The sequence below is a fragment of the Caenorhabditis remanei genome, chromosome V, assembly GCF_010183535.1.
Source record: "Caenorhabditis remanei strain PX506 chromosome V, whole genome shotgun sequence".
Taxonomy (NCBI): Eukaryota; Metazoa; Nematoda; class Chromadorea; order Rhabditida; family Rhabditidae; genus Caenorhabditis; species Caenorhabditis remanei.
In genome coordinates, this window is record NC_071332.1 from 16,305,058 (window position 1) to 16,321,242 (window position 16,185).

The following is a 16,185-nucleotide window of genomic DNA, read 5'->3' on the forward strand; positions in this document are numbered from 1 at the left end:
CACAGAACGCATAGCCATTGGCTACGGCGAACTCCAGTTTCTCCTCGTTGGAAAGGTAGCGAACGAATCCACAATCATTTTCGCTATGATCCTCGAGGGCAGTGCCCATACACGAGGATCCGCACGCGGAGCATCTGTTCGTCGCGTAACGGTTGCCTGGAACCGGACGAGTCTTCGAATAGGTTCCTCTGATCATGGAGCGTATCCAATCCAAGAGTTGCCTATTATTAGCCATATAAGGCTCACGCTTCGTCACTTCACGAATGAAGTTTGAAGGGTGTGGCAGGTGTCCGGTTCTCATGTACCACAAGAGGTTTCCACGAGACATGGGATCTGTCAAATCTGCGAGGTCATCGTCACGGATCAGAGGGACGCGTTCAGCGTACGAGCAGAGCTCATCCGGTTGGTTCAAGATGTTGCTTGACACGACCAGTGCCGTCGCTAATTGCTGCGAGGGGCATTGTGGGAACGGTTGAGAGTCGTCCATCTCTGGAATTTACAGATTAGCACCGATAAACATTTCGTCTAACCAAAATAAGGCGGGATCAGGGAGGAGTAGGGTACTGGAAGTGATATAAAAACACGAACTGAACGCTACGAGCCGCTTAATGCCGATCTTACTTTAGCCACGTGGGTTTCAGCCACGAGGACAAGTTTATTAGCACACGTAAGAGAGGTCACGTTCTTTCGAACGTGGATTACGAGGTTTACACGCACTAATAATTTACGCATAATCTCGTTGTGTCATAAATTTCTCAAAGTTTACTAGCTTTCGGTGGTCTTTCGACCGGTGAATGCATCTTCGAGGGGATATGACCACGCATGGATGGTAAATTCGCTTGAATTTTCATCGATGCATGAAAAAAGGAAGAAAACCTCCTTTTAGAGAGACGTGTTCCTTGATTTTTGCGATACGCTGCAGTTCGATCAAGCAGCATTAGAAAGAACTGAGGTTTCATTTGTAGATTACTACGAAATGATATCACTTGTCAAGGAGGTGACAGGCACCTTTGCCATCGTCAAGTTTCAGAACGCGCACCCTGGGATAATCGAGATATTCCGCTGGTGGGCCTTCTGATTCCATCAGACCGCCGAACATGAACGATTAACTCCATTTCCCATACGGGGGGAAGAAAATACATTGATGAACGAATTTGAGATGAAATCTCGGTACAAGAGGCTCTTCAATTTCAGTCGCTTGACATCATCGAAGTCGTCACGAAGCCGTGACGTGTAGGGATGAACGAGGTGTCGTGGTAGAAAGAACTTGTCCCGAAGGCCCTTTTGTCGATCAATTGGACACTTGTGACTAGTTATTCTGTGAGGCGATTAATCCACGTAATGGCATGTAATCAAATTCCGCTCTTGCGAAATCTGTACCAGTACGCTCCGGTTGCACCAGCTGGTTCAACTGGATTAGAGCCGATGCGCAATAATTTGTTGCATTCGCGAACTTCTGCAGTTATAGCCCCGAAAGGTGTATAGTGCATTAGTTCTTAAGTTCGAGTTCTCGAGGTGATAGCCGGTTGCTCGGCAGTGGCGCTCGAACGAATCTCAATCTCCGAGGGAGAGAGATAAGTACGATTGGCACAGCGGAGGGATCGGGATCATGCTCGATTGACTCATAATTGACCTAGATGCTCGAAATCGTGCTGCAGGCATAGAATTTTCTCGCGAACAGAATTAACTTATCGATTAAAACACTGTGTATTTGACGCACCAAATACACCTGATGTACCAATAATAGGTACTTCGTCGTCGGTCACTGAATAGTGACATGAAGTATCTAATCTAATCGCAAATCATCATCTACATCCTCCTCCTTCTCTTAGCGTTAGCATCATAGATCCGGATTATAGTTATTTATCCCGAGGGAATGGACCGGTTTTTAAGATCGTATTGATCACCGACCCGGATTACCCTGAATCTCGGCTTAATCTCAGGAGCCACCTGAGAGTCATCGCTCCGATTACAGGTCTAGGTTTTTCCAATTGAACGCTTATTCAATTAGACGGGGAGATTGTAACCGATTTGTGAGTCTATTTCACCGCAGATGCTCCGAAGTGCAACAAATTGGTGTGTCATCTCATGCCCGGAGGCGCTGGAACTAGTCCAATCGAGTTACGGCGTTAGCTGCCTGCTAATTATCTACCCAACAGTGCAATAAATTGCACCAAAATGCACTAAATGAGCCTGAGGGCGTTTACTTAGTGACTGATTTACAAGGTATCATTTTACTCAGACACGAGGTCATAGAGACGGATGAAACTCCTTTTAGCCTCACACAATCCGAAGATCGATATGAGTATGATGTTTAACTTCTACCCATAACTTAGAAGAAGGGGAGCCCTGCGAATTGGCCGGCACTTCCCTGATTCGTGGCATTCAGTTCATGTTTGGACGTCAGATAACGAGGGAGGCAAGTAAATAACGAGGAATGAGCTAGAATTAAAATAATAATGAGTTTTTACTCATATCATATGCCGGAATTGAGGTCGCGAGAAATTAACAACAACACTGTTTTTATTAGGGCAGACCCGTAAAAACACAACAAAAAATAATAAATTTTTAACGGTTATTAGTTAATAACGAGGGCGGTATCTCAATTCTTGGCATTTCCGTGCTCTTCCTTGATCGAGTTCTCCGATTTGACTACTGGAGCCGTTTCTGACTTCTCGACTTTCCTTCCTTTCTTGGCGAATTTGAACTTCTTTCCGCCACGAGTGTGCTTCTGTTTCTTTGCCTTTGGCTCGTCGCGGTTTCCATTGCTGGAGGTAGCAGCGAGGGCTGGGCGCTTCAACGAAGGCTCGTCTTCCTCATCAGAATCTCCTGATCCATGGATCACATGCTCCGGTTTGACGCGGAAGCCACCTGCAGGTTGCGGACCGGTATGATCGAGGTATTTGGCCATATTGCTACTGAATTCCTCATCAGCTACTGGAGCGATCGAGGTAGCAACAACATCATTCTCTGAGGCCGTGACGACGGCAGAAGAAATTTTCTTCTGATATCGACGAGGGCACAAAGTCTGATGGTGTTGACGCTCTTCAATGGGCAACGAGGCGGAACAGCTACGACAAACACGGTTGGCGGCCTTGCAGGTTGCTTCGGATCCGTCACATCCGGCTTTTCCGCAGATAAGACAGCGGTGCTCATTCAAGAGCTGCTGACGTCTCGAGGGGAGGTCCGGATAGACTTGGCATCTTGCCGCATCATGGTTCTGGTGACAAAAGAAGCATTTCACCGAGTTCTGAACAAAACTGAATTAGAAGGGATCTAAAATCACACAAACGTACGAGACGACGGTTCTCGAGAAGCTTGCGCTCCATATGCTCAGTATTCTTTTGAATCTGTGCGAGTTCCGAGGATTTTTCGAGCGCGTAGATCTCTCCGAGGGCTTGCGAACGATGCTCTTCGGCGGGATCTTCGAGATCGAGGATCTGCTTGTAGCTGGCCTGTTTCTCTCGGATGTCCGCTACCAGAGTCTTCAGTGACCTGACTTCGTTGGCTTGCTCGAGGGCGGATACTTTGCGGGCGATGTAATCCCTCAACGAGTTGTACACGCGTGTGATCTTCAACGAAGTCTTTTCGAAATCTTCACGATCGAACTTGCCCTGGTCAATGAGCTGCTGAACCAGACCGTTTCCTTGGCCCTGGCGTTTGGAGATACGACGTTGATCCTCCGCGATCGACGTGAGCTGTACCAGGAAATTGTTCATGTTACTGGACAATCCCTGGAGAGCAGCAAACGGAGCGAGGTTCTCGATCATATTAGTCCAGACGTCGAGGGTGGGCAAACGATCGATGATGTCAGCCTTTTTGACGAGGGTGTCGAGGTCAGATTTCAAAGCCAACTTCTCCAGATCCTTCTTTGTCACGAAGTTGTTGAGCTGATCGGGGGTGACAGAAGTATCGACTAAAGTTTGAACCAATTCCAAGATATTCTTGAGCTTGTCGTCAATCGAGGGAATCTTTTCCAAATTCAGAAGAGCCTCATTGGTTCGGATCTCGATTTCCGTCATCTCCTCTTCACCGTTTTCGACGAATTCGGACACTGGGCGAGGGCCCTGGTCGTTATTCTTCGATTCCTGGAAAAGGGGAATAGGACTTTCAGGTATTCCGTCGGGGTAAACAAAAAAGTTTAGAGGCCCTTGGATTACCTGCTGATTTGGCGGGATCGTTTCCTCTTTCGAGGGTGAATTTCCGGCAAATTTCGAGGTATCGTCACCGATGTCACTTTCGTGACCTGAGGACTCTGCTGAAAATAGAGCCAATTAGCCGCGATTCAGAGAGCTGAATTGCACTAACCGTAGTCAAGTTCTTCTTGTTCGAGTGCTTTTCCTTCCGCTGCGCGTTCAGCGCCTATCCCGAAGACAGACGGTTCAGGCGAGGCTTCTAGAAAAGAAAACTAGTCACTCTCACTCAATGCCAACGATCAAATTACCTTTTGGGTCATCGAGGAGCTCATTTTCACGAGCCTTCGATATTTCCGGCAAGGGAATCTGAGAGATTGGCGGGAGATCGGCATCGAGGATGGCGTCATTGAGCACCGGCTTCATATCAAAACGCGATTTGCTAGTGGTCATAGTAAGTTGCTAAATCAATATAAAAATAATGATTAATTCACCGAGTCGTAAACGAAACAGATATCGAACTGGGTAAAAACCGAGTTACTGAATCACAAGCAATTACGAGAACACAACAAATTAGGCTTTATTTTGACAGAAACAATGAAAAATGTCGCGATTCGTCGATATTACGGGAATCTCCATTTGAGTGACAAGATCGAATCGAGGGATCTCGATTGTAACTTGTGATGCAGCTGCAACATCGCTTTTTGGGCGATTTGACGGGTTTTACAGAATTCCGATAGGCCGTTCGAGTCCTGATGTGATAGCGAGGGTAGACATCCGCAGACTGATTCGTTTTCACGGATTAGTCTCATCGAGGATAATCTTGAAGTGGAGTAGCGAGGGCGGGGGGCGGTAACATCCACGTAATCAACGATTGCGGAATGCAGCGCCGCCCACTGTTCTGAAGGACCCGTGCTTCGAAAAGGACGTACACCAAGAGCCTCCGGAGTCTTCTGGAGAAAGAATTCTCCATTCAACTCGAAAGCCCGAACAGCATGTTCGCGCTGAGACTCTACTTCAACCAGAATCCACGTTGACCACACTCGGGAGTGTGACACGAATTGATACGCTCGAACTACGACTTCAATCATCGCGGGGGCTGTAGAAATCTGAAACTAGAGGCATCATTAGATAAAATTGTCTGCTTTTCTGGCTAACCGTCGATTCCTCGAGGCGTCTGAATTCATAATTACGTGGGCCATATGACTCTACAGCTCGAAAGCGAGTGAAATTGGGTTCCGAGATATCCATGAAACTGACACTTTTCTTAATCGGCTTCGCATAGCGAGGGATTTCAGCGAGGGAACGATACGCTGGAAATATCAAGGTTTATCGCTAGGATTTGATCGATTTGGATACTCTGACGAGGGTCCGCATCTTTCCAATCCGAGGGATTCTGCTTGATGTCCATTCGCTCGTAACGATTCACTCAGAATTAGCCTTTTGCTGTAATAAAAATTAGCCGCAAAAACGTCCCGTTATGTAAAGCGAACAGAACAAAGATATGAACGTAAAAAATCACGCTAGGGATCAATGAACACACAAGGGGGCATTTTCGGGGGAACTTTTATCACACCAAAAAACAATTTTTCAAAATGATTTGTGACTTCTTTACACGAATTTCCGAGGAAATTCGTTCCGGCGATGACGAAACGCTATTTAGCATCGGCAGTTGCTTCTGAAAAACTTTCATAACAACGGAAAGAAATCACGGGGGGCGTTACCATCTTCTCTTCATTACTTCACGAAAGAGTTCCGGTCCAACGGAGTTTTCGGGGAGCAAAATTCAATAAAACATAGCATCGAGGTGAGAAAATACGATAATTTGAACGAGGAACCTGAAACACAACCGGTATAAATGAGTCTTGCTCATGTTAAAAACGACTACACCGGAAGTGCGCAATAGGTAACACGCGAAGTGCGTCAGCTGCCTGCTGGCTCGTATAAAGTTACTTTAAAAGTATGCGTACTTCAAAAAACTATCAAATTTCGTAATTCTGGCCTCATGGTTATCTTTCTTGAACGAAGTGCCTATATTCTTCCTAAAATCAGTAATCGATGGTGCTAAAAACGTACAAGTAGTTAGTAGAACGATCGAGGGAATCCGATAAACGGGTCCTTAGAGATTCCAGGTTGAAAAAGCTCTTCTCAGAGTCGACATCTCGGACAGAGTCTCAGCGCGGGTCGGTCCCGAGGGCCAATAGGTACGGATACGAGTAGTCGAGGGCAGCTCAAAGAGGTGCGGCTCGATTTTAATATCCTCCATATTTTTCCCTGCTCGAAGTCCATCGGCAATTACAGCTGCGAATGCGAGGGCTTGACATTCTGGCGGATCTGAGTGATCGTACAGAGGGTCATCGTACCACGGATCACAGTTGCAACGCGGATGTTCGACTGGAACCGAATTCCGATGCCAAGTCGCGAATTCGACCTTCACGAAAAATCCATCCTAAAATACAGAACCATGGGTGAGTCTAACGGAAATTTCTCACGTGAGAATGTGGTTCGGCGGAGCACTCTGGGGGAGGTCGAGGAGGATGTTCGTGATAGAACACGAATTTATCATCGATCCACTGATACCACTTAATTGCGTCTTCCGTAATGGATTCGAAGTTAAGCGGATCATAATCAACCCGAACCGAGAGATACGGAACTCCGTGCGACTTTATCGAATTCAAAGTGAACCCGATCGCAGGAAAGCCAAAGTCCACACCGTTTGACCCAGTCATATTCTGGAGGCAACTGAAAATTACACTTCCTGTAACTAATCAATGACAAAATAGCTCTGAATAGCGACAATTCACTTGAAAAATGGCTAGAGAACACATGACGTCAACGATTTATTACGAGGGTAGCATAAAAGTGACTTAGTTATAGTCTAAGAGAGACTCTAGAGGCGACGTTCCCAGACTGAAGCGCGGGTGGGGCGTCCTTCACTACGATTTCATTATCATTCGAAGCTTCGACTGACTCATTCGATTGTTCTCGGAATTCTAAATGGGGCTAATATTATCATCATATCAATCACAATAAGGGCTGGTAGAAACCAGATAAATTTGAATGCGGAACAAATTGACCGTAGACTGGTTCGAGGAACGAGTTTATTGAAAACCTATTAAGCACATCAAAAACCAAAACTGTGAGATTAGACGAGGCAATTAGGCCGATTGTAGATGTCGTTGAACGCGTGAAGATGGAAAATGTCCAGCGAGAGAAAGTCAATTGGATTCGAGGTCAACGTCAACAGAGATTCAGATGAGCTAACAACGAGGGGAAATAACAGAAATTTAGTCAACCAGGGGGATTCAGTTGGCTTGGCCTACTGGGAAGTAATCGATTTCTTCAAGATAACCTGAGAATTCGAGGTTCCCGAAGGCGTTGTCATCCGAATCATCTTTCTCATCATCGGACGAAGACGGCGGGTTATCTGAATCAGATTCTCCGGCATCCGAGTCGTCAGAAGAGTCAGACGAATCCGAGGATTCACCACAATGTTCAGACGCAAATTTGCTGATACAACGATCCACGAGGTGGCTGTCTAAACGTCCCTTGCGAACGTCTCCGAGGACTTTCTCAAATAATCTTGCGATTCTCTGAAACATTTTGGTGATGCTGGGATATCTAAATCAGCTTATGGTACCGTGCAGGCCAAAAAGTGTTTTCGCTGTTTGCGAAGGTCCTTCTCGAATTGCGTGATTCCATGATAAGGGTCACCGAGGCGTGGAGGTGCGAGCTTACAGACTGTCGGGTCAACATCATTGCTGAACTTGCTGCGGAACATCTCGTACATTCTATCGAATTTCGGAGTCATGTTTCGGAGCGTGTCGGCAAAGTAATGAAACGAATGCATCAATGCATTCTGACCGGACACCAGAAGGTCGAACTCAATACGCGTCAGAAGCTGATCTAAAACACCATCATCTGCAATTTCTTTCTAGGTGTTCGGTTAGTCTTACCCTCCGAAGGCTCCGAGGGGTTTCTATTGTCCGAAGGCGGACGAGATCCCTTTCCCGACATCGTAGATCGCGAGTGATAGCTGAAGCATAATAAATATGACTCAACTGACTCTGGGAGATACGAGTACAAGAAAAAATCACGGAGGCAGATAAGAGAAAACTAAATGCGAATTCCTAGAAAAGAAAAACTTGCGAAATGCAAAGCGCCGAGGTTCGAGATGACGAGAGATAGTTAACGACATCAGTCGAAGGAGTCACCTTCTCAGACATCACTGACTAGAGCTCTACGCGAGAAGTTTCGCCGCAACACGATACTAAACCATCTCAAAGCTCAACGAAAGCTAACTTCATATCGATCGGGACCGATACTAGGGAAGCAAAAAACAAGAGGCTTCGGAATCATGACAGATTCCGTGATGTAGTTTGTCTGGAGTATAGTGTAATCATTAGCTGGAATACGGTCTCTCTTAAACGTCTATCATTCTCATCGAGTTTAAGTATGACTCGGGGAGTGACTATCCGTGTAGATCGTGGTGGAGTCGAGGTATCGCTAGCCTAATAAGGCCCTCCGCTTGCCAGGCGGCCGGCCCGTTAATCTAACGATCCGCTTAAGAGTCGCTGCACCGAGGAGTACACTGACAGTCTATCGCCGAATCACGCAGAAACGAAACGAAGACTTGAATGACAGAGAGGATCCGTAGTCCAAAAACGACTACTAATAACTACTGAGGGATTCGAGGGTGAGCGGACGGAATTACACTTGAAGGGTAGATTACGAATCACTATTCGAAATAGCCACTCTCATCCACACACGAGGAAGACTACATACCAAACTGCTCGATCGAAGATTCGATGGAGGCGAGTGAGAAGAGTTTCAGTCGGCGTTCGCACCACAAATCTAGAGACGAGAGGAGTAGGTGGAGTAGATTTGAGCACCAAACTAATGAAATGAATATCAAATGCGCTGCATAGAATCACCAAATCCGATGCATAAAGCACCAAATATGATATCTAGCTACGCTAAATGCTCTGATAGAATCAGAGCAACTTCGATACTCATCTCTCCCGACTGTCCTACTAGCATAACTCCGGCGGCTCGCTCTTATCCGCCTATACCGCAGACTAGTACACCACTTAGTTTATGCTCTTTCTCTCATCCAGATGTGTTTCTCGAGTGGAATTCAAGACCGGAAGTATTTTCGACAACGATTGTAAACAATCTTCAGATTTCGGAGGAGATTTCTCAATCACTATTGTGTCTAAACGACACAAAGCCACGTGACGTGACGAGACATACTCTGCGAAAAACGGTCTAGAATACTCCAAATCCCAGACGGGACAGCGGATTTCAAACGAAATTAACGCTTCAAGAATTCCGTTGCAATTAGGGGAAACCTTCTACGTTCCGCTCACGAAGAGGGGAGGTATACTAATTTTGCCCGAACTACACTCGGTACTCCTCATCTTTCGTAAGATACTCAGAGTTCCGCGTTAAGAATGATAGAATATCTAGGATCTGGAGCCGAAACTCTGGTTCCATACATCATCTACGTTTTCTTAGCAAAAATTATCCGATAGCACTAGATCTGGTTAAAAACTATCATAGTCAATGGCACCGTGGAGCAGTGAATCCTAGAATTCACGCTCCGGGGGGCCAGAGGATCCGAGTGCATCGCCGATCCGAAGAATCTCGCTCGATAAGCGAGGAGACACCATCACTTCCGCAAACGGGCAAGCCCGTGTTAAAACACAGCAGGAAGTAAGCGTCCATCACTAACGAGGGAGGGCTCCGGAGAGAAAATGCACCAGATCGCCTATGGTCGTCTCTAAACCAGACTCGTACTAGAATCCTCCCGAAACATAATCAATACGCTCCGGGGGGCCAGAGGATGCTCCATAGGGAGTGTCCTCCTCAGATACTTGAGCCAGAATCGGTAAACGAAAGATATCGTCTCAAACCAATACGGCCTACTCCATTAGTCTTCAGGACGATCCGCAAGCGCGAGTCTTGCGACCTGCTGCGAGGGGAGTGACCTTACGACCCGAAATAACCGGTTTGACTATTTCAGCTCGTATTTACATACTACTGAATATGTCGGTCGCTGAGGCCTTTCGAATACAGCACCTCAACTAAGTCTTCTGGTAGATAGGTCAGTTTTCGAACTAACGATGATGGATTCGGTTGAAAATCAAAACGCATGTATCCGAGGAAGGATGCTCAAAAGAGCTTCCGCTCGATACGAAATTCAGCCGATTCGATCAGATCAGAACGAACTGGAACCCACTTAATGCTTAGCTCTCCGAATTACAATTGATACGGGTGCGGTCCCTCGCGGTGCTTCGATCTCATCCATACTAGTACGGAGAATAGAAGAACGGAAAGAGAGCGCAGCGTTATCACGAAACGGATGACTCGCTAGCACTAAGCATTTCTCGTAGAGGAGATTCGTTCGGCTCTGACCGGCAAATCCAGGCGCTTAAAGAAAGCGGCTGTCGGATAGCGGGGCAAAGGCGAGGATTCATCAACCCATGAGAATATATCTATTCCCAGAAGACAGTGTGTGAAATTACTCAGTTTTTCTGCGATAGTAGCGACTCACTTAGTTAAAGAGATAAGACCAATCAATCAAGACTATTGACCCATCGTCCATATCCGGTCAGGGAACAAAGGGTACCGACTGCTCGATCGCCCTCGAATCTACTCACTATGAAACGCATGCGTTCAAAGTTTTTGATTTTAGGCATCAGTCTTAACCCTCCAGAATCCTGATACGGAGCTGGGGGACGATCAACAATCGATCGACTGTAATCCACTCTTTATCAGAGGAGTCTGAAAGCGAGGGACGGGTTCGAGGATACCACTAGTAGACTTAAGAGGTGTGTTATCGAGGTGACGGGGATTCGAAAGACCCGAAATAATCGGGGGAGATCAAATCGCCGAGGCTCGCATTAACACCATCGCAATCAACTAGAACCGCTTGTGTCTCGAGGAACCGATTAGGAAATATCGCTTATTCCCGCTCGGGCTCTAAGATTAGCAGTAAAAGGTCGCCTCAAACGTATCGCTACGCTATCTACTACGACTTATGAAATTCTGAGCCTTGAGTTGCCCCTCATATAGCAGGTTTTGCTTCGCTCACTCTCAAACGACTGCCGAATCATCCGAGGACGATAAGGCGAGAGGATAGGCCGAACCTTAAATGAACATCTCATGGAGACTCGTTAACTCGAGGAGGCGGAGTACGAGACAGGTATGCACCTGCGCCGTGTCGCAAACAGTCGAGGGGTACTGTAGTCAAATGTATGTCGGAATCCCAAAGGGAGACGGAGATACACTGGGGTTACAGTTCCTAATCGATACAAAGATGGAGCACCTGAGGCCAACAGCGACTCCAACACATGGCAGTATGCGGTCTCTTGCCTGGCATCCCTGATACCGATCACTAACGAGTATGCATGAGCATCAAACTATACTCGGAAGCAACACAAGCTTCACACCAGGGGGCTCGCCTGCTCTGCATCAGAATCATACTATTCAACAAATCAGAACGATTCCGATTAGAATAGAAAAGTACCGAAACTAGCATCAGCCGACCCGAGGTCTGGAGGACAATATCGATGTCGGGGATATCCTTCGCCTCACGAACGGGATCGCATGCAGTAAAAACTGCTGATCGCGCAATCAGAGGACTGGCAATCGATACTACTCGAGCTCCGGAGAGGGCAAGCAGATCGATAAACCAACAAAGGAGTCGCCGAATACAACCATGCTCGAAACCAGGGACCCCCAGTTTTCGTTTACATTCTCCTTCCGCTCAAGCTCTCAAAATCTAAACCACGGAGCTACCTTTCGGCGGCCCCGCAGGAGCTTCTGATTGCTTTAAACTTCCGGAGAATGTCTTGAATCCAAAGCATCGATTGCAGATTATCGATACGGAAGCGAATTATTGATCGCCGGTCCTATCGGAACTCTCGAGGGCTTCGAATTAATCCGAATCCCGAGAATGTTCGGACGAGGAGGGGATAAATCAATAAAGCTTACGTATGTAACCTCCAAGTGACACAATGAACCCGCAAGAGGCTCCCTCCGATCCAGCAAGCTGGCATGAAGGGACCTTGACTCTTAATTGTTATTATCTAAAGCGGCTGGTAAGCGAGGAAGACACTCACGCTGATTGAAGAGAACTGATCGGACGCCTACTATGATTTCCGGTCCGAATAGAAGCTCTCAAGGACTTCTCCGAAGAGATTCCGAGAGCTCCAATCGGCATCAGAAAACCTGAGGCGTCGGAGAATTCCCAAATCAACTATCACTTCCGCAAACGGGCAAGCCCGTGTTAAAACACAGCAAGAAGTGAGAGCGTCTTTCGCCAACGAGGCACTAAAGAACAAACAAAAAAGAAGCCAAGTTGCTTCTGCCCGAAGGAAGAAGCGACACAAGAGAAAAAACACGAATCCAGCACGAGCGTCATCAAACACGACCATCCACGATACTTCTCCTCAATTTCTACCATTTCTGGCTCGGTCGGGGCTTCGAAAACATTCGAAAATGCTTCGAAGACGCGAGGAATTCCAGATCCGGTGAGAAACACGAGGGAAGTGGAGCCAAACGACGACATCCGAAGTGAGCGATGCACTAGAATCCATCCACGAGACTTCTGATCGCTCTCCGCCTGTTCTGATTCGCCCGGGATATTCGAAGAGGTTCGAAAACGTTTCGAAATCGGGGGGAATTCAGAAGCCGGCGAAAAACGAGGGAAGTTGACGAAATGACGAAGACTGAAGCACGCGGCACGAGGGAGCCATCCAACACCAATGACAGCTTCCCATGTGTGCGAAGCTTGACGTAGACATCCGAAGGAATTTTTGAACAATCTTGCCTCGCCCGACTCGTTCGGGTATTGGAGACATTCGAAAATGTGTCCGCTACGCGAGAGAGTTCGGGGTCTGGCAAAAATATCACAAAAAATCGACTTACAGACAGAAAACGAAGCATTCGCGACACGAGGGAGCCATCCGAAACCATCAGCGAGACTTCTGATCGATTTCCACCGGTGTTCCGACCCGTTCGGGATTTTCGAAATATTACGAAATATTTCGAAATCCGGAAAAGGTGGGAATCCCGGCGAAAAACCGAGGGAAGTTGATCCAAACATCAGCAAACGAGGCGTCCGAAACACGAGGAAGCCGCAGCAGGCGATCCATTGAAACTTCTGATCGATTCTGCCGGTGTCCGATTTTTTCGGGATTTTCGAAATGTTTCGAAAAGTTTCGAAACACTCGAAATCCGGAAAAAATGAGGGATAACGGGTCGAAACGAGGGAAGTGGAACGAAAAAGCAGCAAACGAGGTGAAGGAAGCCCGAACCATCCGTTGAAATCGACGCGAGGGGGTTCCGATCGAATTCCAGCCAAATTTCAGCAAAAACCGCGGTGAAGCAGCTCGAGGAGTCGAAATCCATGACGAGGCGTGGTGAATTCGAGGGTAATTGGGCGATTTCGCGTTGAAATGCGCGGAAAGACCGAAAAATCTCGATTTTCCCGAGGGAAAAGAGTTTTTCAGCCAATCGGCGGAAATCTTGGCGAAAATTGCCGAATTTCTCGAGTATCTGACCGATTTCAGGCCTTTCTCGAATAATTCCGTCGGGAATTCGCGAAAAAATCACGAAACACGAGGGAGAAGAGAGAGAAACGAGAAAAACGATGAAACGCCCGGAAATTCTGCGCAAAAAGTGGGAAGGCCTAAAGCCGCAACGCGGCGCAGCGCTTCGCACTAGAGCGAACTTGCTTCCAAATTTAAAGGTGGGGCCAAAATTGGCGCCAAATTCAAAAAAGGAAAGCAAAATTTCGGGGAGAAAAACATCGAAAAACCCGAAAATGAAGTTTGCGAAGAAGTTTTTCGCCGTTCACGTTAATTTTCCGAGGGAAAACAAGTGAAAACTGTACATTAAAATCGAAAAATATCGATTTTATCGGACAAAAAATGGGCAAACCGACTGATTCGTCCGGTCGAGGGGAAAAATCGATAATCTCGAAATTTTCCGCCCGAGCGGATACAACCTGGTCTAGATGCACCAAATGTGGCCACCCCTTCTGTCTCCAGAAGGCCGCCGGTAATGTGCCGAGTGGGGTGGGAACATGGCCCAAAATAGACTTCCGTTTTAGGTGGTTCAGAGGTAAAAGGAAGTGTCCCGCTGTACAGTTAACACGTGTATTAAATAACCGATTTATTCAGGGGAAAAGCATGACCCGCGAGGGACTGCATTAAAAACCTGATCGATTATTTCCTTTCGGAAATTACATGAAAAGGGAGAAAAAAGGAGTAAGCGAGGTATTCGAGGAGTCGCTCTGGGGATTCCTAGCTTGTTAAAGCTTAGGGGTGTCCAGAGAGACGCCGGCGAGGCTCACGAACAACTTCTACAACAAACAACAAAAGAGAGAATTGTTAGAAGAACAAAACTAAAAACAAGACTAATTTAATTAATGGCTTTAGGCCAGGTGAGGGTGTCGGTCGATTACGGTCACAGTCGTTGAGGATGTGCGGCGCGGCGAGACCCGACGAGGAAACAGCGTGCGCCTTTGACTGAAGAGACGCAGACACGACGGCGGCTTGAATTGGGAATATTACTTCCGCCTGAAATGGGGTTAAAGGGACAGGGAAGAAGGGAGATAATTATATGAAAGTAAAATACGTAATAAATATAAACTAAATTAGAATAATTTAGTAATATAAATTACATTTTAGTTTGGAGTGTGGCAGGGACCTGATTCGGGGACCAGGGGACTGACACACGCTGCCGGTAGTCAGTAGGTGTAGGGATCGAACCCATGCTGGCGAAATCGTTTTGTTGATATTTTTTAAACATTAATTCTCAATTTTTCAATAAGTTAGGAAGATTTTTTCTGCTTTTTAGGCCTTTGGACAGATTTTAGCACACAGTGTTGCTATTTTAGGACAGATTTCTACTATGTGTCTTTATTCGAGTTTCTACTAAACGTTTCGGTATTTTCTCGGTGTGTTTTTCTGAAAATTCATAAATTCTGACCCAGTATCAACTGGTTACAAAACTTGGGGGACTTTAGCTTTATATTTCTATAATTATAGTAAAAAATTCAAAACTCGCGCCTATTGTTAGAGTTCAATAGAGCGCATTTGCAACTTGCCAAATAGTGTCGGATATTTACGTTAGAGTGATTTTAAGTATGAAAATCGTGTTTTTAAGCAGAAAATTCAGTTTAAGCTCCGCCTACTTTGTAAAAATTGCGTTTGCCTTATTCAGTTGCTTTTTCAATCGAAATATGCTTGAACCCCGGTAAATGAGTGATAAGAATTCGAAACGAGAGAATATTCAATGAATTCCAACTAGAAAATTCAAAAAAAATTTCAGATTTTTCAAAAAATGGAAAATTCGAAAAATATCGATTATTTTTGCTCAAAATCGAAGAGATTTTACTGAAATCTGGAGGATATCTGCATGAAGCGACTGAGAAATGCGCAGAAAATTGAATTTGACGAAAAAAATGATGACAAATAGATTTTCAAACGAAATTTCAGCTTCTAATGGCAAAAATGAATAAAAAACTGTTGAGATAGGTGAAATTTAAGCTTTTAAATAAAAAATTCACCAAAAATCCGTAAAATAGCGCTTTTTTAAACGAAAAAAATCAAAAATTTTCGCCGATTTTTTCAAATTCGTTTTTTTGGCGCCTTTTTGCAAGTCCGCATTATTTCGTGACGGTGTATGCGGTCAATGTGCGAAACTTGACGACGGCGTCATCTTCACAGATTTTCAGCGATAAAAGCTGAAAATTGATCGATTTTCGCAAATTTTCCGTTAAAAAAATGGAAATTGGGGGTTTAAGAATGTAAAGAAGTGCAAAATTTCAAAAAAATCCCAGAAAAATCAGCGAAAATTAAAACGAAAAAGTCTGATTTTTGTGATTTCTGGGTCATTTTTCTTCGGATTTTTTCTGGAAAATTGTTAAAAAATTTATTTATGCAAAAATAATCAATTATTGTACAAAAATGGTTAATTTTTCTTCTTAAAAAACGCCTCCAACGGTTTCGATTTCTTCGGTGTTGAGCCGGCGACTTTA

General features: G+C 45.7%; 2 protein-coding genes and 1 pseudogene across 3 annotated transcripts; all 3 read right to left on the reverse strand.

Annotated features, from left to right (window-relative positions):
- Positions 1-4,756: 4,756 nt before the first annotated feature.
- GCK72_020542 (uncharacterized protein) lies at positions 4,757-5,544 on the reverse strand (the record flags this gene model as incomplete). The annotated part of the gene is made up of 3 exons (XM_003102586.2): positions 4,757-5,242; positions 5,292-5,446; positions 5,499-5,544. 3 exons carry the CDS (start codon positions 5,542-5,544, stop codon positions 4,757-4,759), a joined length of 687 nt encoding a protein of 228 aa, XP_003102634.2.
- Positions 5,545-6,252: 708 nt separating this feature from the next.
- Positions 6,253-6,862, reverse strand: GCK72_020543 (uncharacterized protein; the record flags this gene model as incomplete). Its single annotated transcript, XM_003102558.2, has 2 exons — positions 6,253-6,582; positions 6,626-6,862. The coding sequence occupies 2 exons, from the start codon at positions 6,860-6,862 to the stop codon at positions 6,253-6,255; spliced, it is 567 nt and encodes a 188-aa protein (XP_003102606.2).
- A 576-nt stretch (positions 6,863-7,438) lies between these two features.
- GCK72_020544 lies at positions 7,439-10,164 on the reverse strand (annotated as a pseudogene). Its single transcript has 4 exons — positions 10,122-10,164; positions 8,919-9,014; positions 7,774-8,054; positions 7,439-7,726 (listed from the first exon to the last, which is right to left on the reverse strand). Coding segments are annotated over exons 1-4 (708 nt in total).
- Between the last annotated feature and the right edge of the window lie 6,021 nt (positions 10,165-16,185).